Below are 23881 nucleotides of genomic sequence, written 5' to 3'. Positions count from 1 at the left end.
TTTGCAGTCCATCAAAAATGCTCAGCTTGGGAGGAAATGCACTGTAGCTCCATCTGCTATCAACTGTAGCAGGGGTCCTCAAACTACAGCCTGCGGGCTGGATACGGCCCCCCAGGGTCCTCAATCTGGCCCCTGGTATTTACAGACCCCCTCACTCCCCGCCCCCCCCCCCCCCCCCGGGGTTGGGGGGGGAACCAAGCAGCCGCAGATGACTGCCTGCCACTGCATCCGCGCGCCGGCCCCCTGGTTAAAAAGTTTGAGGACCCCTGAACTATAGTTTCTACCATGGTAAGCGGTGATGCAGGGCAAGTGCAGTGTAAAGCACGGGCCGTTAGAAACATCCTGCAGGTCTCCAGTGTCGGTCTGGTGCATGTTTTTCTCTTCACTCCAGCATTCCATGGGGGCAGACTGCTGTGGACAGGGTGCTCCTCAGGATCCTCTGAAGCCACGGCAGAACCTCCTCTTCCTGGAGGAGGCAAGATGTCACCCTTCCTGCAGTGCTTGGCCAGGTATCAGGGTGGGGAGAGGTGTTCCTCTGCTGCCTCCTGTCTGGGATATATTGGGGCAATGTGGAAAGCAGGTTGGAAATTAAATTTCCAGGTGGCAATGTTTGAAAGACAAGTAAGGAAAGCTTACCCTGTGTGTAGCCCTGCATTAGCAAGTGATGAAAAGCCATACATGTAAAGCAATTTCCTTGTGTTATTTTTAAACTAAGAATAGGAAAGTGGTAGACCCAGGTCAGAGTGAAGCTGCACCATCCTTGGCCATCCAAAGCTAGTGCCTTAGGAAAAGTACAAGGACAGGGCAAACAAATACTGATTTTCCTCCCAAAATACTCCCCCAGGCTATCTGTACTACAGTGATTCCCTGAACTGAGGCGGTGCCTCTGTTAGTAGCCTGTAATTTGCTTCCTTGAATTAGCCCTTAAATTGCATCAGGTTCTCTTAACTTGCCTTGAAGCCACCAAGCTTTCCAGCCACTGAGCTGTGGGTCGAGCCCCGGCTGTGGCAAAAGTCAGAGCTGCTCCACTAAAGTCCTTCTGAGGGAACACCCTGACTTTATCGGGGGGCAGTCAGACAAATGTGTCCCTCTAGCCTCTCTGGCCAACCTGCAATTTGACTGTGTGTTTTGCCAGCCTGCCTAAGAGCTTTCTCCTGCGCGTGAGAGGATGTTGTGCTGTAACCCCTGCACTGTCAGAGGCAATTTTTGCGTCTTTGCTGCCTTCCCCACGGCTGGGGAGCACACTTGCCTTCCAGGATCTGCAGCAGCGTAACACAGTAAATGCCACCAAAGGTGCTCTCCGTTTCCCTTGGCATACAAGAAAGAAGAATGAAGTCACGGTTGGGCTTGTAATTAAGTGTAATAACAACTTGTATACTGCAGCTGATTTCTTGTCTTTTCCATATCAATTCAAATATGTTACACTGAGAACATTTTGTGTGCAGCCCAGTTGGGTCTTGTGTGTCAGCACATGTGGCAAGGAGTTCTACAAGGTTTTGCCAAAGCACAGTGTCACAAGCATTGAGAGCAGAGAAAGAGGACAAAAAAATCGTGATTGCTAATATTTACTGTGTTTCCTGACCACACTGTGTTTTATACTTCACCAATTGCAAAAGAATACCCCATTTCAGTCAAAGAAGTGCTCCAGGTCAGCAGATCTTTTGCTTCAGGAACTGTTAACTCTGAGTTTCTGAGGTGCCACCAGCTACCTTTACAATTGAAGGAGAATACAGCAAAGGCAATGCAGTGAGGTGCTCAATGCAGATCCTATCCTCTGTCTCACAGCCTCCTGGCCACCAGTGGCCCCCACCACAGGAACCACTGCTCTTCCCCAGGTGGGGGGCAAGCCTGGGCTGGGTTTTGTCTTCCTTGGCCCCTGTCAAGCTCCCCTGTGAATGTTTGTGGTGCCAGGCTTTGTTCAGAGCAGAACAAAGTGCAAAGCTTGAAGCACCGGGCTTTCATAGTGGGTTTTTGTGCCAAATCCAGGGAACTCCTTGCATTTCCTTTTCCTGATGGACTCCCTGCCTGCAGCCAGCCTGTAATGTAACGCTGAGGGGATGTTTTGTTTTGGGAGGTGGAAGAGACACCGAGGGTGTCCTTCAGAAAGCACTACAGGGAGGAAAATGCACACTGCTGAAGACAGAAGGAAAGCAGTGATGCTCAGGATAGACAGAGCCTTTCCATTTGACTCCTGCTGTGGCAAGCCTGGTGCTTTTAGCTCTGAAAGTATAGTCTCTGCAGACATATGAGACTTTCATTGGGTAAAAATCAGAGCTCATGGCAGGTTTTCAGGTGGTTCCTGAGCTGACTGAGCATTCCTGAAGAGTGCAACCACGGTGGCCCTGGGCAATATGGTAAATTAGGCACTGCAGGTGTGCTCTGATCTGGTGTTAGACATTCACTGTTTGCGTGAAAGTTTTAGGCAGCCAGTGCTGAAGACTGAAAATGTTATAGTCAATCTATAAGTCCTGCCATATGTAATGGATCTGTCTGAACTGAGCGGATACCCCTAGAGTTATTGACACCCACCGCCCACCCCCCAATTTTTAATATATTGCAAATAAATGCATTTACTGGAGGGAAGACCTAGAAGCCCTCTGTTTTTCTTATCCTACAGCAGACTGTGTAAAGTACTGACTGGATAAGACCAGAGAAGCGAGTTGCTTGTTAGTCATGCTTATGAAGTTTTAACTAGGCAAAACGTATTTGCTTTTGCAGCAGAGAAGCTCCCAGCTGCAGACACTTGTCACCAGAGACCCCTATCAAGTGGTACCTGCCCCACTATGTGGGTAAGCAACCCCGATTTCATTCCCAGCAATGTCAGCTCTGATCAATCTGATCACACTGGGTTCTGAAATTGTGAGATTTGAAGTGTAGTGAGAAATCTGTAGATTTTACAGTTTGTAGATGTTGTAAAAAATTGTAGTTGTAGTAATAAACAAACCTTTACTTCCTTTATGTTTTTTGAGCTTAGTGGATGCTCTTGGACCACATCTTTAGGCTTTTGTCTGTATCTGAGAGAGCTATGAGTCTGCCCTGTAAAAATGGAGAGCAGGGAGTCTTCTGTTATCACTGGCCTGAGGGAGCATGAAATTGAAAACGTCAGCCATTGCAAGGCTTATCATAAAAGCATGAGAATTGCTTAGACCCCTATGTCTAGCAACGTATGCAGGCAGGACTGGGACTAGTATTCTGCCCACGCACAGGAAAGCAGATGCCTGGACAAACATTTGAAAACGTATTTCTGCAGTTGTTTTTTTTTTTATTGACCTTTGTTAGCACATGACCCTTGCCAGAAGCTGCTAAGGATGCTGTATATTCCCTTGATACTCTGTGTATGGTTACATATTTGTTCCCTTTATTAAAACCTGCACAGAGGAAAATGGACCAGATCCCACTCCATTGCCCCTGCTCAACTTCATCAGCTGCATGGAGTTGTGGTGAAATAGCAGCTTTTGATGGAGTACATCCAAAAGCCCACTACTAACATGCGTGGTAACAGATGCTATAAAATTCCAGAGAGTAAATGTTTGGAAATTCTCCTTTAACACAGCTACCTTGTGCCAGCAACCTTGTGGTCCAGTTCAGCCTCCCCACTCAGAAGTGCTGCGTATGAAGCGGAGGGAAGTCCATTTTGGTATGGGTAGCACTTCTGAGGTGAGGGAGGATTTGCAGAACCGCACAATTCGGAAAAAATCAGGTTGGCAGGGACCTCAGGAGGTCATCTACTCCAAATCACCTCTGAAAGCAGGCACTGACTGGTGGGTACAAGCTCACGCCTTCATCATGCTTATCTGCAGGATGCAGGGTCAAGGTGGCTGTTGAGGGATTCACCTATTAGACATCTGCAAGAGAGACATCTCCACCTGAGCCAGCTCCCTGTACTGTATTCATGGTCAACAGAGGGAAACGGGCATGGCAAGGGTTTTGTCCCACTTTGGAGGAACTGATCCAGCTGTGGTTAGGTGAATCCCACCCAGGAGTGCACATCTGTGGCATATTTCTTGCTCCGCTTTATAACTGATGGCAATAGGAAAATGGCAGCACGAGAAAGCTGCCTTCAGATGAAAAACCTAAACTGAAAAATGAATAAAAAGCTCTGTTTCCCCCTCCTTTTTTTCTCTCCCTTTTGGTTGATCGGCAGCCCCGGGGCAGATGAGCCACTTGCCGTGCCTGCCACCCAGCCTGGCCCCCGGGGAGATGCAGTCCCCCAGAGTGGGGAGGAAGCGAGGGCGACCCCCACTCCAGCCGGCGCCCATCAAAATGACTGTTCACAACCTCTACTCAGCACCAGCTGGCGCTTTGCCGGTCGTGAAGATCCCAAAGAAGAGAGGGAGAAAACCCGGGTACAAGGTAGATACGTGATTTTCACACTCCTTCTCCACCTCCTGCTGGTTTTAATACATTTTCTCCTAGAATTTCAGGTGAAATGCAGGAATGGAGGCAAAGCTGCGCAAGCGTGGGGCAGAACAATACAAAAAAAGTAAGAGAAGCCGGTTTGTCTTCTACCTGAGATAGTGAAAAATGGAGGAAATCTATTTTTCTAAAGTTTACAGTTGTTTTAATTTGCGTGTCTGAAAAGAACTTGCCTTGTGCAGTGTTGTGCGAGATGGCTGCGCAGCTGCTGGGAAGTGTTTCTCTCTCTTTTGTCACTTTTTTCTTCCTTCTCACTTTTTTTCTTCTTTCTCACTAATGGTGATTAGAAATGAAATAAGAAAGAGAAGGAAAAGGAAAGGAATATAGGCAAGTGGGAATAAAAGGAGGAAATAAAGCTAATTTCCAAAGGTGGAAAAAAAAAAAGGACATTTTAGAAAGTAATGAGATTTCTCTTACTGAGGGAAAGGCAGTTTTGAATATTAGTCTGCTCACTTTGGGGGAAAATCATGCACAGCTCTCAATGTGACCCCGATGAGGAGGCAGGAGTAAAGAAAGCAACCCTTTCTTTGAAAAAACCAAGCTATTTGCCCTTGCTTAAGCACGGTGCCAGCAGGCTGGGGCTCTCCCACTGTGCCCCCCTTGCGCTCAGCACTGGCAGCACCATCATGCCTCAGACCAGGCAAAAATGGGACCGTGATGCTGAGTGGAGGAGAATTTATTTTGGGGAGTGAAAAAGAGCTGCATTGTAGTAAGAGATCTTGTCAGTAGACTGCTCCATCATTCTCTCCATCTCTGCCTGCAGCCAGCTAGGGGCACCATGCATGTTTGCTGTGCCCGTTCCTTGTTTTTAGTGGGAATGGGTACAGACATGCAGTCTGTTACAAGGAGGGCAAATTACTGACTGTCAGAAAATAATAGCTGGTTAAGTTCCTGATATCTGAACAGAAAAGAGAGTAACAGAAGTGGTGCATGCACAGGGACTGCCCCAGCCTTCCCTGTAGAAGGTCTTGGCCCCGGTTGTTGCCCGGCTCTTCCCTGGGTCTCCCTCAGTTCGTGGGAGGCAGCAAGACTCCATGCACAGTGCTGCTGGCTGAGTTCCATGTACAGGGACCAAATGTCTCAGCTCCTCAGGTTTGGGCTTTATCTAGAGCTGGCTACCTTTATTGTTGCTCTTCCCTTCTTTTTGCCTCCTGCCAGACCTTCTTCTTCCTCCCATCCTCCATCCTCCTTCCTCCCTCCTCTCTCATTTCCAGGCAAGCCCTCCTCACCACATCTCCGCATCCCATTTCCAGAATCCCCTGCTCCTCTGCATCCCCCTGTGCAACACCTACTGCAGTAGACATCAGTACCTCAGCCCTTAATGCCTTCTGCTCATCTTCTGCCTCCTCCTGTGTCTCTCCCTACTTCATCTATACCCCTCTCTGCTATGGGGGCACATTTTGAAGTGTGTTTCAGTGTGTGCTCAAAACAGACCTTGCATAGCTAAGAAACAGTTCCAGCTGCAGTTTCCCATTTCTTCTGAAAAGCCTTAGCTTTGGTAACGTGAATGATACCACAGCAGCAGCCGAGCAGAGCCAACCTGACAGCAGGCTCAGGTGTCCCTCTTGGGGTTACCACAGAATTCTGTAGCGGTAGTCCAAAACAGAGCTGCTTGTCCAGGCTAAGACTGGGGCAAATGCTGTAGTGTTTTGTAAAATCCGAGATATGGAAATACTTAACTATTTTTCACTTCAGTGCTAGCTTAAAACTCTGGGACAGAGACATCTGAATTGTTTTACTTGAGGTACTTGTTATTACAAGTTTATTATTTATTATATTTATTTCCCTTTATTTATTACAAGTAATAATTTAAATTATTACCAGTAAATCTGGGTCACTTGTAGGCTCTTTAGATCAAAGCCAACCAAATTTGGGATAATGATTTGGAGATGTGGTGAAATTGAGTCCCTGAGATGATTAAGTGATTTGCCAAATACCACAATGAAGAATTTTGGCAGACCACATCCCTTCTGCCCCTGCTTGTCTTGCAGACCCACATTTCTTACTCCTGCATTCATACTTGATTTGTCATTTGACAAAAAATATTGCTAGGGAGTATGTTCTCTTGCACCTCAAATATACCCACCCACCTGTGAAAAAGCCTTTCACCAACCACCACATATTTGTAAGTAGGAGAAGTGAAAAGGGAGACTTAAATTTCCTAAAATGCTGCAGTAACATTGTATGTCAGACCTGGGTGGCTGAGCACTTGATTGCTGTTGCCCCCTCTCCTTCTGAAGGGAAACTTTTCCCCCAGCTGGGTGCCACACGTCTCCTCCCGGTCCCTAGGGACTTAGTGGGGAGGCGGTGGCATCCCTCCTTTGGCAGTGAATTTGGGATGGTGTTATTTCTTGGTGAGTGGCAGTGAGTATAAAGGCACCCTTTTATAACCGATGGCTTGAGTTTCTGGAGCTGAAGCACCCGTGGCATCTGGCCTGGCGCTGTTTATTTGCGCTAGAGGATTCATACACCAAAGTGACGTTTTCTGTGAGGTGCTTTTGTACGCTGTGTGCTTAGCTGAAGTGAACCCCTCTCCATCAAAAACGCTTCCCCAGCACGAGTCAAAGATTACATCTTTTGATAGGGAACTCTAGCTTGATTTAATTAGCTCGCTAATTGTGTGACTTTCAGATACCATGAGACTTAAATGCATTTTAAAAAATGACTCCCTGCCCAAATGGCAGACAACCAAATTCTTTATAGCAACCACATAGATGAATCATTACAGAACAGATGAAAAAAACCTTCTGAATTTTTAGAAAACTAGGAATTTACAGTCTAGATTTAAATTTATTTGGCCAAGATGTGAATAATAGGCATTTTTAATCACATGCTTTTTATAGCCAGATGACCCATTGCCTGTTTTCATTAACATCAAAGCAAATACCTATGTCTTCCTAAAATGATATTTTATCACGCTTCACCACCAGGCAAAGTCCTTTTCTTCACCATCCCATTTATTTTTTCACCTTTGGTATAAAATTTCATCAGTTGTTTTTCAAAAAACTGTTTGCACCTAATGCCAAGCTATTTGCCATAAAATTCTGTATTTTCCCTAAATACAATATTCTTTCTGACTGTTTAAATCTCTAGGAAAAAGTCTATTCTGTCAGCAGCAGGGAGGTTAGTAGGTGGATCAGTTTTATTTCTCTGGCTGTAAGTGAGGGGCAGCCCCAAAGAGCTGCCTTGAAAACCTGCGTGAGGGCAGTCTGTGTTAGCACCGTGGGCGACGCGCGGTGCTGGAGGACATCGGAGCGAGATGCGCACGGGGCAAGGCTGCAGCAAAGACCATCACATCCCTCCCAGCAGGCAGACAAGCGATGGCCCCATCCGAGCAGCCTGAGGGCAGTTTGTCCCCCGGCCATGCTGCTGCAGCATCTCCTGCTTGGGGAGATGGCCCCAGCCCCGGGGTCAGTGGTCGGCCCGGACCTTGCAAGCTCCTGCCAGGCCGAGTGGGCAGTGAGAGTTGCCCTGTGCAGGGCAGCATGTGGAGTGACAGTTTCCATGACAGGGCACAGGTTCCCCTGCTGCCCTGGAAGCCACTATTAATGATGACAAACAAGCAGTCAGGATTCGGACATGCTAGGACCGAGATTGCACAGACAACCTTAAAGTGCCCTGGTTGTTCACCTGTCCTGTAAAAGTTCACAGGACAAGGATAGTGCCTTGGAGTTGAAGGTTGCATATGCTCCTCTCAGGGAGTGCCTCGTTCACTGCAAAACACTTAGATGTAGGAGGCTGTGTGCAGACTCCCCTGCATCATCTGCTGCGCGGAAGAAAGGTATTGCATGACACCAGAAGAAAAGATGGGGAAGACCTTGGATTGTGTTTTGCCTTTGCCAGCACAGCACTGACCCCTCTTTGCCCCTGGTGACTGAGCTAAGCCCTGACTTGCCTCGTGCTGAGCCTCCTCACCGGCAGCCAAATGCACAAAGAGCACGGGGTGCAGCCAAGGACCCCAAAACATGTACTCGGAAGCTCTGTGCTTCCCTGGTGCAAGTTTAACGGCACCTTTCTGCCCAGCCATTGGAAACTTACACAGCAGGAACAGGCTGGCCCAGGCACTCACCTTGGTGCACATCTGCGTGCACATCTGCAGAGGCAGGAGGTCGTTTTCTCTCCAGCAGCAAAAGCTGTTGTGGCCAGGAGATGCCTCTGCCCTCCTGGCTGGAAGGACACAAGCCCATGGGGACATGGTGAACCCCAGCCTTTTCTAGCAAATTTTTTGTCAGGACAAGGGATAACCAGTACAGGAGAACTAGGAGCCATAAAGATGAGGACCTACGATCCAAGTTGTTTAAGAAAAGTACAGGGAAAGTTTGCACCATGATTCATCTTGTTTCTTTCCTGTCCATTTTATTATACAAGCTGGCAGAGAACTTGTTCAGAATTGGAAAAAAAAAAGTTATCTAGGAAATGTTCTTCCCCTCTTTCACTTTTTTATTTTTTTTTTTGGTGCGGGATGACGGAAATACCACCTAGATGAGTCCTGACTGTTCTGAAGAGGTGTGCAGGTTGTAACAGAAACTCCAGAACTCAACAGGGTCCTCCCTGCCTCGGCCACTGCATACTCACACAAGCCCCTAGCTGGCATCAATGGCACAAAAGCCCGTGCTTTCTCTGCATCTAAAGCACTGTGACTTTGGTGAAGTAGACACATTTATTTCCTACCCTAAATCCCTGATCAGCTTTGTCTGATCTCTTTTCCATGGTAGAAGATCCATAAGAGTGGAGGGATTGGTTGTACATCTTGTTTTAAAGCAACCATTGCCTTTTACATCTCATGCTGTGCATAATAAAACCTATGACAGTTGATATTCAAAAGTTGATTCAAATGCCTTACCGTGAGGATTTCCCAAAGTGCTCTGACAGACTTTCTGTCTCTTTTTTTCTCTTTCTCTTTCCTTCACTGCTTTTTTTCACTTTCATGCATATGTACTCTCTACTGCCAAGCTCTCAGTCAGCTGGTTGATTGGGTTGGCTTTTTGATAGAGAAGAATCAGTCCAAGAAAAGACATCTTTAAATGAAATACTTTCAGATTTACACTTGGCAATATTCAGGGACTACTCAGGGTTTCAGTGCCCGGGAGGTATTTAAGCCATGTTTGCTAGTGTACCGTCTCTTGTAATCGGGCATTGTTTTATTTTGATCTAATGAAGGCACATCCTCTGCTACCCCTAACAAAATGGCATTTATCTGTATCCAGAGGCTGTAGAGCACATACCGTTGCTATTAAGTTTGCAGTAAACTGTTTGCTAAAAGGGCAAACTGCCAAGAAGGGGCTTCCAAGCTACAGGGTTTACACAAGTCTTTCCCTCTGTTTAATTGCTCTTGAACACAAGACTGCCTGGGCCTCCAAGACCCAGGGAACAGGTGGAGAAAGAGGTCTGCTGGGCACTGTCCCACCTCTGCTGGGCTGGTGGTGCTGCTGGGGCAGCACACACTCAGACGGTGCACGAGGCTCAAGGGCTGGAGAGGGTACTTGTGCGCCCGTGTTTGGGGCCACAGGGCTGTGAGCCAGTAAGGATGTTAAGGAGCCAACATGCAAGTGAAACAGAAGTTACTAGGTGTGCTGTTTCCAAAATAGTGTCTATATAGATGTGTGCATGTGTGAGTGCATATATTTATTTTTATGTATATGTATATATAAATATATATACAAGTATACAGGTACATCTCTATACAAATGTATATACTTTTATATTGGTGTATATACTATGCACAAACACACATGTATATATGCATTTATTATATATGCATATACGTGTATGATCAAAAGCAAGCCTGGAAGCCCAGCATAGGGGGTCTCCAAAGTTTCATAGTGCCAAGCCACTTAATCATAGAAAAGCGAGACATTGACGTGTTGCTAAAGAAAATAACAAATCATGCTGGTTCTCACCTTCCTACATGGGGTAACCCCCAAACTGGATGAGTACCTTGATTTTTGAAACGCTGTTTTCCTCCCATTTATTTTAATTGCTTAGAAAACAAATCAACAGCACTTTCCTGTTCTTTTCTGGTCCCAATCTGAAGGCAAGACAACCTACAAAAACAGGACAACACAGGCACGTGAGGGCTGCTGGCACTAGCCAGAGACCAGCTCATGGTCCCCAGTACCCTATGGCCGCCATACAGCAGGAGGTCAAATCCATAGTTTGTCTTAGATTCACTTACTGAACTTTTTTGCCCTTGTTTAGGCTAAATCCAAAGGGATTTAGCCTGCCCCAGGGGATGGAAGGCAGTGACACGATGTGGAGGTGGTGCCTGGCACTTCTGAGGCAGGTGGAATACCGTCTCTGCCCAGACGCTGAGCAGTGCCCTGCAGGGGATGGTGCCTGGGTGATGGAGATAGCTTTTGTTTCCATCTGAGCTTATTGGGCACATCTTTCCACAGGAACTTCTCTGAGGGAAACTCTAGGTTGCATAAAGGAACCAGTTCAGGAAGGGCCTGGTGGAGGTCCGACAGGCAAAAATTTCACCCATCTCAACAAAGATGGCCTTTTTGTTTGTTTTGATGGGTACCATCCCAGCACAGGCTGCTGTGCTACTGAAAGCAAAGGAGACCCTGAATTCTTTCTTAGTGAAGCCCTTGCTGGGATAAACCAGTAACTGGGGAATGACCCAAACTCCCACAGATGTAATGGTAGACAACCCACTTGGATGGCACCTAGCCTGACAGCCTTCCCTCTCCTCTAGTTTTCTGTTTTTAGTTACACTGAAACAGTGACCATTATTTCACAGTTGTAATCGTAGTCATGCACAACATGAATATTTATCCAAAATGACTTCTGCTCTTCACTGGGACTTGCTCAAGGTTTTTTTCTTAGTAGGTAGTGGTCTGGCTTTATTTCTACCTAAAATATGCTTTGTACATTATTTCCAGCTTGGATGTAAGCTCTGAGAGAAGCAATATTCTGCTAATTTAATAGGGCTAAAAATTCCTTTTCATTCTTATGCTTGTTACTTATAGCATTTTTACCTTTGGCCACTGAAAAACAGCCACAACAAAAATATCACCTGCCAGAAGAACAGCTCAGTGTAGTATATGTAAATATACAAACCAGCCAGCTGCATGCTTGGCTTTCTGCTTTCCCCCGGCTTCCCTTCATAGCAAAAGGAAAAGCAAGAGTGGTACCTTCAGGTCACATCCATCACGTCAGCTCTTTATAATTGTGAGGACCTGATCATCACCTGACTGGTGAGATGTTGCCAGGTACTGGCAGCATAAAGATGTAGTGATATTGCACCGTAAATTCCCATCGTGTTTCACTTCTCCAAGCCAGGCTGCAGGTCATGAAGATTACTGGGTGCAACAGTGCAGCAGTGTGTATTTACTACCTGTTATAACACACTACAGACCATGGTCTGAACTTATTTACATGGGTGTCAGCCCAAAGTAGCCTCTTGGTGCCACTGGATTTACACAAGATTTACACCTCTGTAACCAAGAGCAGAATTTGGCCCTAAATTATGATGTAGCTAAAGACCCCATTTTTCTGAGTTGCGGAGAATTGTTTACACCCACATGAAATGGGTCGTAAAATGCCATTGCACTGATTTGTTAGAGTGTTAGAACCAATTTGCTCAGGTGTAAATAACTACCCGGTGGGTGGCATAATATTTGCATCCCATAACTTAAGGTGTTGCTGTCTGCTGCAAATCAGTCAGGCTTCAGGCTCCAGTATCGCACCGGGAGCAGAACGGATGCTCCTGGCCTGGAGAAAGTGATGCAATAGCAGATTGCTAATGAGTGGGAGTTCATGGGGCGTGACATACATGGAATAAAATTGGAATATCTTGTGTGTACTTTCATTACCCAACTGGTTATTTTTTGCAGCTGAAATCTCGTGTCCTGATGACTCCCTTAGCAATCTCTCCGCCGAGAAGCACACCGGAGCCAGATATTAGTTCCATCCCCCAGGATGCAGCTACGATACCCAGCTCGGCCACGCCACAGGCTCTCACAGGTACCCAGCCTCAAGTGCTCCTTGGCCAAGGGGTGAGCAGGAACCATGGGCTGCCAGCCGGAGGCTGTGCTTTCCAGGACAGGTGGAGCTCATGAAAATGGGATGTTTGCAGATTAGACTGGCGGCCAGTGAAAAAGAACAGACATGTCCTGCAAGAATATATTTTGACTGCCATGCGTCAAGTTTAGTGGAGACTGCAGATCCATTCTCCTTGAAATGCAGACATCAACATCCCATGAATGCTACCATTTTATACCGAACACTCACCCCACCAAATGGGTTGCAATGACCAGACTAAACCCCGGTGTGAACATGAAGCATCTGTTACAGCTTTGGGGAGAAGGATGGAGAAGCCATGTTCTGACTGTAGGCAGGGTTACCAGGACATAAACCCTAGTGCCTTATCACAGCAGCAGACCTGGTTATTTCTGACTGTAGCCAGGGAAAGCACAACCTGATTCTTTTTTTGCTTCTGTTACCAGAAGTACCATAGGTCAATGCTTTTAAATTGATGTAAATGAGAAGAAAATCAACAAGATGGTTGATTTACCCTGAGATTTCAGCAGAGAAATGGATTAGATAACATTAGAATCTAAACACAACACATAAATCCCATTATTTCTTAGCTGGGATGCACAGAGAGGAAGTTTTCCATCTGCTCTGGTAGCAGAATGATAGTAAACGTAGTGATGATGACGATAATAATATATTTTATTCTCATTTATCCCTCCACATCTGAAGACTGCAAGGCACATGGCAAACATTAGCCAAGTGGTGTTTCATAGTGCTGCCCTGCGTGGTGCGCCTGGTGCCACTTTTGGAGGGGGACATGGTGGCACAGTCCACCAGCCCCACTAGATCACCGGTGTGGCTGCAGAGGCAGAGGCTCCATGGGGCATTTCAGGCTCTGTGGATGTGATGCCCGTACCTCTATCTGCCCACCCCATGCCGCCAACACCTTTTCTCCAACCACCTTCCCAACGGTGTGTGTAGGCTCCCACCAGAGCAAGGTCTGCAGGAGGTGGAGGCAGGCTCAAGCCAACCTTTACCTCTCTGTCTGCACCAAAAGGACTATAGGGGCCCTTGCTCCCCAGCGAGGGACCTAGCACGCTGCCTGCAGGCTTCGGGGTCCCTTCTGCAGCTGAGCCCTGGGCAAAACCGGTGGCTTGTCACAGCAGAAGCCACATCCTGCAGATTCGGTGAGGTTTGGCATGGTGGCGTGCCAGGCAAACTGCACCCTGACAGTCGTGTCCCCCGTCCCCCCGCTCAGGCAATTCATGCATGCTGCTGCTGTCTTTCCATTATCCCTTTGTTTGTTTGGTGCTTACAAAGTGTAAAGTGCTATGTAATGATAAGTATGATTGCTATTATCCTCCTGTTTACCCAGGATATACTGCTTGAGCCTCGTCTGCTGTTCAGTGAGAGATGGGGTAGCAGAGTGTGCTGTTGACAGTCACACTAGATTTTCATTACGGTGATGCAAACTGTAAATTATTTCCAACTTTACACAGCTGTCATCATGTCCTCCACTCTGCTTGATGGGTTTTTTTTGTCACATATCTGATTTCTGTCAGAGGATAATGTTATATTGTTTGAGAGATGACAGCTCGAGCACACTCAGCCAGCTATTATAATATGTCTCACTTTAGCCTGACTTTAGGCTGTGTCTCAGCCGCCCTTAGTTACCACAGTATTATCTCTGCTTCCTCCAAGACACAGTTCCAAGCTTAAAATAAGCTCATGCTAGTGAGAGGGGAACACTGATTTTTTCGCTACTGCCAGCAAGCCTGGTAGCACGTAGAAAATCTGCCTTTGCAGGTGATGCCGTATGAAAGGAGGCATGCAGGGCTTGGCTGCGGAGAGCCGGGGACATCCCTTGCAGAGCCCAGCTGTGCAGATGTGGTCCCAAATGGGGATTTAGCACTGCACATGATGTACAGTCTCCCTCGAGGTGATGCTGTTTGCAGAGCGCTGGGGTGGACATGGAGGGTCAGGAAGCTTCCAAAGACCACAGTGTCTGCCACGGCACTGTGCAGCTCAGGGCAGCATAACCCTCCAGAAATTACAGCTGCATAAAGGTCAGAAGTAGCAAGGATCCAAAGTCTCCCAAAACCCATCTCAGAGCAGCGCTTCTTAGAGGGCCTCTCAGTGAGCCGGTCTGAAAACACAGGAAAAAACCAAAAAAACCCCAAACACACCTCAGGCTGGAGTTTACCTGTTGCTGTAAGGTCACCCTGGCTAGTCACTGTCCTGCACTCCTTGGGCATTTTTTCTGGTCACCAGCTGCATGGACAAGGCAGTCTGCAAGAGAGCAGCCCCCAGGCACATACAGGAGATACAGGAGCTGCTTTGGTTGCATGTGGCTTATCCTCACCTGTGACACTGAGCAAGACTCAGCTCACCTCACTTAGGCAAGGGGTGATCAGTGCAGGGAAGCCTGGCTGTGCAAATGGCAGCAATCCACCAGTGAGTGTAAGAGCTTGTGAAAGAAATAGAAATGTATAAAGCTAGCATTTGCTAGGATGCTCTCAGGGCCATTTTGTAATAACCTTGTTGGGATTTTGTGCCTACAGTCTGCATTTATGTCAACAAACAAGCGAAGGTGGGGCCATACCTTGACAGAAAAAAAGTGCAGCAGCTCCCGGAGCACTTCGGTCCCGAGAGGCCGGCCGCAGCGCTGCAGCAGGCTGTGCAGGCATGCATCGACTGCGCGCTCCAGCAAAAGGCAGTCTTCTCACTCATCAAGCAGGGCTATGGAGGCGAGATGGTGTCAGGTAAAGCATTTTTGTAAGGGGTGGCTGGCCACTTGGGAAGTGCTTGGAATCTTAACCTGATCCCCAGTTCTGACTGTCCGAGCTGCCCCATTCACATCAGTGGGCTGGCAACCAGCTTTGAGCATCACTTGCACCTTTGTGAAATGAGCAGCTGCAGGAATTGCCTCAGTGTCAGATGAAAGTATATCGGTAAAGTGGTGATTCAGGGGAGGAACAGGGCTAGCTCCAGAGCCCTACGTTTACCACTCTTCGAAAGTGCTGAGGCCAGGCCTGTGAGCTGAGTCTTTCAGTCAGCCAGACAAGGATGAGCAGCATTGCGAGCCCTCTCCATGCCTCACGTTGCCGACACATGTTGCTCTAAAGGAAAACTCACACAGCGTTCAGCTGGTGGTGTGTCTTCCGCATGCAGCTCATAAGCCAAATCTGTTCTCAGCTGTAAGAATTGCAAAAGTCCTGTGGCAATCCCCCATATGGCAGGACTATACAAATATATCAGAGGAATTGGAGATCACAGGGAACCTCCCAGGAGCTCCTCATCTTCCCACAGTGACACTTCTCGCTGTATCCTGATGAGTCTCCCATGCCCCACGCTGAATCCCCTGGTCTGGCTCTCAGACTGAACACGAACTTTTCTTTTAATCACAGCAAGACTTTTGTGTCACAACATTGTTCTTCCACATGGTGATGCAGTGGGAATGAAACAATGATGGGAATACAGGAACAACGCTCTCCAATGAGCTGTCGGGGATGAGTCAGGCATGAACATGAAGCCAAGGACCACAAGTCCAATCAGTTTTGCAGGAACAACAGCAGCTCAGCTGTGCCATTGGGACGCTCTTGTGTGGGAGCCCAGGCTCTGGCCCTCTGTGCAGCATATAAATCCTGCTTCTTCCCTCTCCTCTAGTTCTCTCTTATCACAGGTGTGCCTTCCCTAGGGGACATCTAAGAATGATCCAGATTTGTTCACAGAAATACAAGACTGAAGCAATTTGGTGCAAAACTTCATTTTTGCCTGGTTCTGTCCTGCATATATGATTTTAATTACAAGCAGGAGAGTCACATTGTGCCCCAAGCCTGCCAGACCCCTTGCTTTCAGTTCCTCTGAGCTGGCTCAGCTTCAGCTACCTGAGCTAAAAGCACCTGGTCAACATTGTTCCCAGCTTCATGCCTCTTCTAATCAGTGAGGAGGCGTGAATGGCCTCATAGTCATAGCGTAGCTCTGAGATTGCAGCTCACTCCCAGCCCAGCAGCAGCACAGACAGACTTTGTCATGGGCTTTACAATCTTCCCATGGCTTGGCTTACAGATGCTCAAATGGCTGTGGAGCAGGATCTCTTACAGCAGCTCAGGCCAGCAGGAAATCTCTGAAGCTATCCCAAAGATTATAACCCTAACAATGTGATTTATACTCACTAATAGTGACTGGAGGCTGTAGGACTGGAAAAAAACTTCTGGGTGGTGGAGTTCAGGCAGCCATATTATGTAGTCCTCCCTGCAAACCTGTTGACACCTGAATGTGTCCTGCTACAATTGATCTTGGGGGGTCTGTTGTGACCCCTCCACCTCTTATGGCTGGGACCTATGCATTTTTTCATTCTTGGCTGAATATATTCCCTGACATCTTTGTTCAGAAGTTTAATGCTCTGCTCTCATCTTTGAGTTCAATCTTTGATGTATTTCTAGAGGGCAGTCCTCATTCTGCTAGGCCAAAATACTTTCTGAAACTATATTTCAGTATATTCAGAAGCAAAATTTCTTTCAGTTCGTCTCTGCATTGTGAGGAAGATCGATGGATTGGTGAAAGTGCAAGTGTCTTCCCACAGCCCCATGTAGCAGAGGTGGTGATGGCTGCAGTGCCACAGGGAAACTTTCTGTTCCCTGAACATCACTGTGGCCTGGCTGTGCACCTCTGCAAATGTGAATTCACCCTTCTCAAGCCTGGATGACCAGAATGGTGTCCACCAGTCCAGCTCAGACTTTACCAGGACTTTATGTAGTGGAATTGACACTCCTTTGTCCCCCATAGAAATGCTTTGTTCAATACCTCCTTGAAATACATCTTTTTCATCACCATGTCACCTTGGTGGCTTATGGGCATCTGGTGAGCCTGTCCCATAATTTCTCCTCCCATCAGTTCATATTGAGCCTCCTCAAAAACCTATGGATCGCTGTGTACTTTCTAGTTTTTTTCCACCCATTTTTATTATTGCAGAGCTCAAGATCAGCCAGTCCTTTCTGTGCAGTCTCCCAGTCCTCTTCTCTGTTAATAATGCCTCCTAACTTACAGCATCAACAAAATCTTTTTGTGCCAGCATGGACCACTGCCAGTTCCTCTCCAGTGCTTGGGGTCTCCTGCCAGCAGAGCCTGTTGCCATCTCCTGCCTCACCTTTCACACGCAATAATTGCCAGTTCAACAAAGTTTACTCATATTTCACTGAATTCCAGATAGACCGCAACTGTCAGCCCTCCCTTGCCAATAAATGCAACAAAATCAGTAAATAAAGGCCCATGATGAAGCTAGTAGCTGTCTCATCAGTACAACCCTGGTACCTTTTATTCATTCGCAGCCATGTCTTTAATTCTTGTCTCCCCATTATCTTTTAAAACCTTGGGTATTGCTGAAGTCAGCCTAATAGCCAGTCCATCATTGGCAGATCACTTTCTTTCCCCTTCCTTAGACCAGGGTATCATAATTTCCTCCTTCCAATCATACAATACAGTTTTCAGTTGGATGCATGTATTAGAAATCCTTGCACTGCTGGCCATGCCAATAGGCACCTTTCAGAGCTCCAGGGCGAAGGTGATCTGGGTCACACAAACAGCTCCTTAAGCTCCTCCAGTTTATTTTCTGCTTCAGGTGGAGTAATTATGTAAAATATTTTAAGACATACAAATACTTGTGTGAAATCTTTTCCCCTGCTGTCATTCCTCCTCCTGCTGTGCATCCTCAGGTATTGAATTGCTCCTGCTTGCTTTCCAGTTTCAGCTTCGTTTGAGGGGAAGCAGCATCTCCTGAGCCTGCTGGTAGTGAACAGCATCGGGTATGTCCTGCGTTTCCTGAAGAAGCTCTGTCGCAGCCTCTTATGTGACAATCTCTTCAGCAACCAGCCTTTCCAGCAGTACGATGCCGTGTCAGAAAGCCCAGAGGTGTATGAAAACAGACGGATGGAGGCAGGTAGGCTGCTTGATCAGCTTGGGATAAAGATTTAACAGGGCTGAAGAAATGCCTGTCTTTTTTTGGTCCTGTATTGTATATGCTAGAGAACTGCAGGTCTGTGTGGGACCTTTCCAGAGGGAGTCAGCAGGCTGATTTGCAATATTTTTCCCAGTGGCTACAGAGGAGGCTTTCAGGTGAGAATCACTGTGTTGAGGAGGCCCAGCACAGACAGGGATATTTTTTTTTCAATTATTACCTACCTTTTTATTTCTTTTATCTCTTTTCCTAAGGCAACAAGGCTCATATGATCCCATTGTCCTTGTTTCTGTCTGTTGTAACTTTTGGTCTCATCAAGAATAGGGGTAGAAGCCTCGAAGGGATTAGGTTCCTCCAAGCTTCAGGCAGGCAGGGAGGTAGAGGGGAAATTTCTCTCTCCATCCAGCTCAACCACCATATTAGACACTACAGGTTCTCCACTGACTACCAAGCCTCCTCTGCTTGCAGACCTGCTGCAGAGCATTGCCTGTCCCTGCACCCCAGACCCTTCTCCTCAGGCACTGCCTTAGCCCATTGTCTGCAACAAGAGGTGGGCGACCGGGTGAGCATGTGGACCCCAGCCCACACTTTGGTGTCACTGCAGCATGAATCACCGCCGTAACGGCTATGCTCTGACCTGGCACTGCCTCAGCACTTTGTTGCCTGTGTGCTTCCCCACTTGCATGCCGCTTGTTTTAAGGGTCATCTGCAAAGCAGCATGGTCTGCCTTCACTCAAGGGGACCTCTTACCGGGTGAGGGGAGAGAGCCACCCACAGAATGAAGTTTTGGGTCAGTGCCATTAGCATAAATCTAAAGTAACATTATTAGCTGTAGCACACTCAGCCTGGGTCCCGATCTGTCACCTCTGTCCATGAGTGTAAACCTAAATATGAGTTGTGACTGCTAAGGGGCTTGCTTTGCTACTTGTGGGAGTGTTTCTCCTAGCTTAAAATGCCTGTGGCCACCAGTAAGGTCCCTGCCTCAGTGCTTGACTGTGTGGGGTGAAGCCTGGAGGGGCTGTGGCATGGGGCAGATGCACCCAAGGACTGGTCCAGAGAGGCGCGTGCCCTGAGCAGCACCAGGCTCCCAGGTGGATGGCATGCCTGGTCTTCCTTCTTGTCCCCACTCCAGTGCAGCCCCCATGGAGCTGGACTATGCCTGCAGCCCACATCTGCAATCAGAGGTCAGAAAGCAGAGGTCAGAAAGCTGTCCTGGGGCCCTACTATGGACAGCACAAAAGTTAGTTTACAGAAAACCGACATTGCCAAGTTATGGCCCTGAACCTCTGCTTCACCTGCAGGCTTCCTCCTGACTTAAATTATTTTTCCTTCTCTTTTGTTAACAACGCTGTGGGTGTTTGGGGAGCGCATTGTCTCTCATGCATTCAGTTTAATGGCAGATATATGCTGGCAGCTGAAAGAAAGGTGTTTTAGTGTCCACAATTATGATCCATGCATTGCGTGTTTTCCAGGAAGACCCTAAGTGTATGCTTTGCACGCCAAAGCTGAGAGTGGGCTGTGCACAAAGTGCAGAATTTGTTTTATCGTGCAAAGAAATCCAGCTGCCACTCTTACACATAGGGGAGGATCAGCGGGAGCCCAGATTGAAAAGCAGCATTATTTTTTCCTCTGGACTAGGACATTTGCAGCAACCTGAATGTTTCTGAGAGGTCAGGGGATTTCTGTAGCACTGAGTGAATGCAGCCCAGGAGGCCTTGCATTTGCATTTTAATTTGCATGTACATTTGCATTTTCCTTTGCATGGCAAGGCTGTATGTGACGGAAGGCAACTCCACAACTGGAGTTTTTACAGTGGCTGTTACACTCTGAGCATCTCCCTCCCTATGTAATTTCAATGCAGATGTCCCTGACACCATTGCCACGAGCTCGAGCTCGGAGACATGGCTGTAGGGAAGGCTGCTGTTCTCTGGGTCTCCCACTGCTGAAGCAGGGGGCGGGGGGCAGGCAATTAACAGCCCCCCGGAGGCAGCATGGGCTTGGCAGTATTGGTCAGGGCTAGTGTTGGCCTGGGCTCTGCTCCCTGCTGCCTGAGGGAAGAGGCAGTGAGTCCTGGGGCTTTTATATCTCCATCACCAGCAGCACTATGGTACAGTGGAGAATGTGAGCTTTGAAATAGCTGAGTGTAGCGGTTATACATGTGGTTAGAACTCTTCCAGCTTGATCACCTGGGGTCTGATAACCACTGGCCTGATAGGCGAAGAGCCGTAGGGTGGGTCAGCATGACCTGCAGAGATTTGGGTGATACCCTGTTGAAGTGAGGATGCGGGAGTCCAACAGTGAGGGAGGCTGTGATGAGCAGTGCCATTTCCAGAGTGGGCAGGTTCTCAGGTGGCTGTCTGAGCTGGCAGCCCCAAAGGAGGACTCTCCTTCTACCAAAGATTAACAGAAATAGAGTGAGACAGGGTTTGAGGACACTTTCAGCACTCCTCTAACCACCAACCTGGTGTACTAAATTTGGTGAACCTGCGTTGCTCTGCTGAAGCCTATCCATGGGCCTGGGGGTGGCTGGGGGACAGTTCAGCAGCTTCACCAGCTAACCTGCTGTCTGTGCCGCTGTGGGCCCCAGGATGCAGGCTGGAGAGCTGGGGGCTGGTTTCAGTGCAGCCATGTAGTTTGGAAAAACCACCTACAAGATTACTGCTTGGCCCCAGAGCACACATGGAGGCATGGAAGGAGAAATTAACTCTGACACATAAAGTCCTTGAAATGGAGAATTTTGGAAAGGGGAAAAGCTGCGTCTTCCCCACGGCAGCTTGGGCCCAGCTCAGGGCTGTCTGTCTGTGGTTGTGTGGCAGAGGAACTGGAGTGATGGCCTCATGCCCTTTCATGCTGTGCTCAGCCGGAGTCAGGCAGGTACATAATATTCTTGTTCATCATGTCAGGCTGTATTAAAGAGCTCTGCTGGCATCAGTGGAATAACTCCAGTTTTAGGCACTGGGGCTTAAGCCACTGAGTTTATGTTTAATACTGCATTGCCTAAATCTCCTTCCATCTCCCTGGGAGCCAGTGTTTCTCTGCAGCAAGGCCAGCACAGAGGGGACCTCTGCCACACAGAACAGAGATGGGGTTTTCCTGTGGTGGCAATAATGAGGATAGTAGGAGCTCTTCTCTCAGACAGGTCTATGAGAGCGCCTGTTGGGATAGAGCTTGCACGGAAGGAGCAGGACCATAATAAAGCACTGCAGGAAGCCATGCAAAGCAGCCACATTTTTCATTGTTTCTGTTCTCCAGCTTGTAATCGAGATGCTCGCTCTTTTAAAATCATGTGTGTTTCAGCCCCTATGTACCAATGAATTGAATACATGTATTGACTTTGGTGTAGTTACTCTTGATTTACACTGACAGAAGTGAGAGCGGAAGCCAACATCGTGTCCAGTCATATTAATCCTCTTACACCACACAGGAGTCACCTTTCAACCTTGCCCCAAAGCACATGCCCCTAAGCCATTATTCACCTGTGCTCACAGTAAACTGCCAGATGCTAATGGTTGCATACAGGCCAGGTGGGATTTGTTGATTATGCATATATCACTTACAACAATGTTTTACATGTCTGAGAAGTATGCGCTCAGCCGTCTGTACCCAGCACCAGCCTCTGCAATGATCCTGGCTGGCTGTGCATTGCCCTCCCTGCTCCTGAGCCCCTGTGCTCTGCCTGCCCTGCCAGCGCCTCTTACACCAGCACCCAGCAGCCCCACATATGGGGCAAGGGTCCCCCTCCAGACCTCTCCCAACATCAGTGGCTTCACTGCCTGGTCTTGGCACTTCTGGGAACATACTCCATGGCCCTTGCTCAGCTGTGAGGGGACTTTCTGACCTATAGGAGCAATTTGTGGGAAGCAGCTGTGGGGATGACTCCCAGGACTTCATCCAAGAAGTTCCCTACCCAGCTTCAGATCTGCATTACAGCAAATCCTGAGATGTTACCCATCCCCACAGCACTGGGGTTCAAAGCACCTCTGGACGTGCACCCCAGAATTTTCCATGACAGTGGTACTGCAGTTTGAACTAAAATGATGGGATGATCTGGGTGACCTCTGCAGAAAATTCTGTGAAGTGTGCCAGGGGCTACATGGATGAGAAGCCAACAGAGATCCTGTGAAGTGCTTCCATCCATACCCTCTGTGTTCAGCTTTCATTATGCTTCACTATGCTAAGCTCATGGAGGCTTAGATGTGAGCATGGGAAAAGGACATTTCTGGAACACCTACATACTGCTGACATGCACCTATGCTATGTTAGACTGTTATTTTTTCAGAAGAAAACGTTTGCTATGAAACTTGCCAGCATGATAGTGGGCACAGAAATCAAAGTAATTTATCTTATGAGGGAAACATCAAACTTGATAATCATCTTCTTATTTTCCCTTTCAGGCAATTCTTTCCTTGCTCTTTCTGTCTTGAATCTTGGGTTTGGGTCATTTTGTGGTGTTCAATGATTTCTGTGCTCCATGCAGAAAAGCACGGCTGCATGTATCAGCAACAAATCTTTCTTTATGCAAGGACTCCCGTGACCACCCTGTATCCTTGTCCTCATTGTGGGTGGGGGGAAGACAGGAAGGTCTGTAAATAAGGTCCCCAGCCTTTCTCCTTTCACCATGGACAAAGCAAATTTGTATGCATAGATACCATACGGTGTACCCTACCACTGTCCATAGGAGAACAGCATCTCTTTTTCTGGCAGTGGCTGGACGTAGGGTCCCATATGGAGCAGAAGCACAGCAGAAGGTAGAGGTATCCTATGCTACATCAATGCCTCTATATATAGGAAGATGGGCTCTTCCTATCTACAAGCACTTGAAAAGCTGGTATGAGAAGTACCATAGCAATGCACTATGAGAGTGTGACTGGCAGGCAAGACACTAGGCTGGGAGCTGGATTTTGTCAGAGACTTTCCCACTGATATTGTGGCCACATCACCCTTCCCTGCTGTGCCTTTTTTTGAGCACCTGTCCAAGGAGGGCTATAATTCTTGCCACCGCGTGCAAAGCACCTTTAAAACAGCTAGGAAAAAAAGAATAACACGATAGAAAACCACATATTATTACAATCAATATTTTCTGTTCCAAGCACGAAATAAACAGCAGCTCAGAAATTTCAAGCCCTAAGAGGGCAGGAAAAATGTTGTCTTTCCTCTTTCTAGTACCGTGGCGAGTTTAATCTTGTCTTGTTGCATGCTATGAGAAACAGCGCTCCTGGCTTCTCAGCACACTCAGAATAAATGGCTTTTATGGCTATCAATAGCTTTGGTTCTCTTCAGCATTTAATTATCTGCAAAGGCCATTTATTGCCTCATATATTCCTCTACCATGAACATTATCCTTTAGACAATAAATAAAATATTAAGGTCACTCTTTAAAGAGGGAGCAGAGGAACTGCACAAGCCATCCAGCCACAGCGAAGTCATAAGAAGTTTGTCTGGTCTTTGGGGCATTTGAATTGATGGCAGAGCCTGAAGTAGAGCAGAGAAAGGATGGGATGGTTGCATTCCTTTCTTCCTTCCACCTTC

The 23881-nt window shown here is 47.5% G+C and overlaps 1 protein-coding gene across 1 annotated transcript in view; it reads left to right on the top strand.

Annotated features, from left to right (window-relative positions):
* Nucleotides 1–4155: 4155 nt before the first annotated feature.
* Nucleotides 4156–23881, top strand: part of SCML4 (Scm polycomb group protein like 4) — a 46223-nt gene continuing 26497 nt past the window's right edge. Inside the window, exons 1-4 of the mRNA XM_037390802.1 lie at nucleotides 4156–4353; nucleotides 12255–12384; nucleotides 14958–15158; nucleotides 18140–18334. Coding sequence (XP_037246699.1) covers nucleotides 4156–4353; nucleotides 12255–12384; nucleotides 14958–15158; nucleotides 18140–18334 — 724 coding nt within the window. The remainder of the gene's footprint in view (nucleotides 4354–12254; nucleotides 12385–14957; nucleotides 15159–18139; nucleotides 18335–23881) is intronic.

Source organism: Falco rusticolus, chromosome 6 (genome assembly GCF_015220075.1).
Source record: "Falco rusticolus isolate bFalRus1 chromosome 6, bFalRus1.pri, whole genome shotgun sequence".
NCBI classification, from domain to species: Eukaryota; Metazoa; Chordata; class Aves; order Falconiformes; family Falconidae; genus Falco; species Falco rusticolus.
Note: the sequence above shows the minus strand (reverse complement) of the source record. Positions and strands in the feature narration are given on the sequence as shown.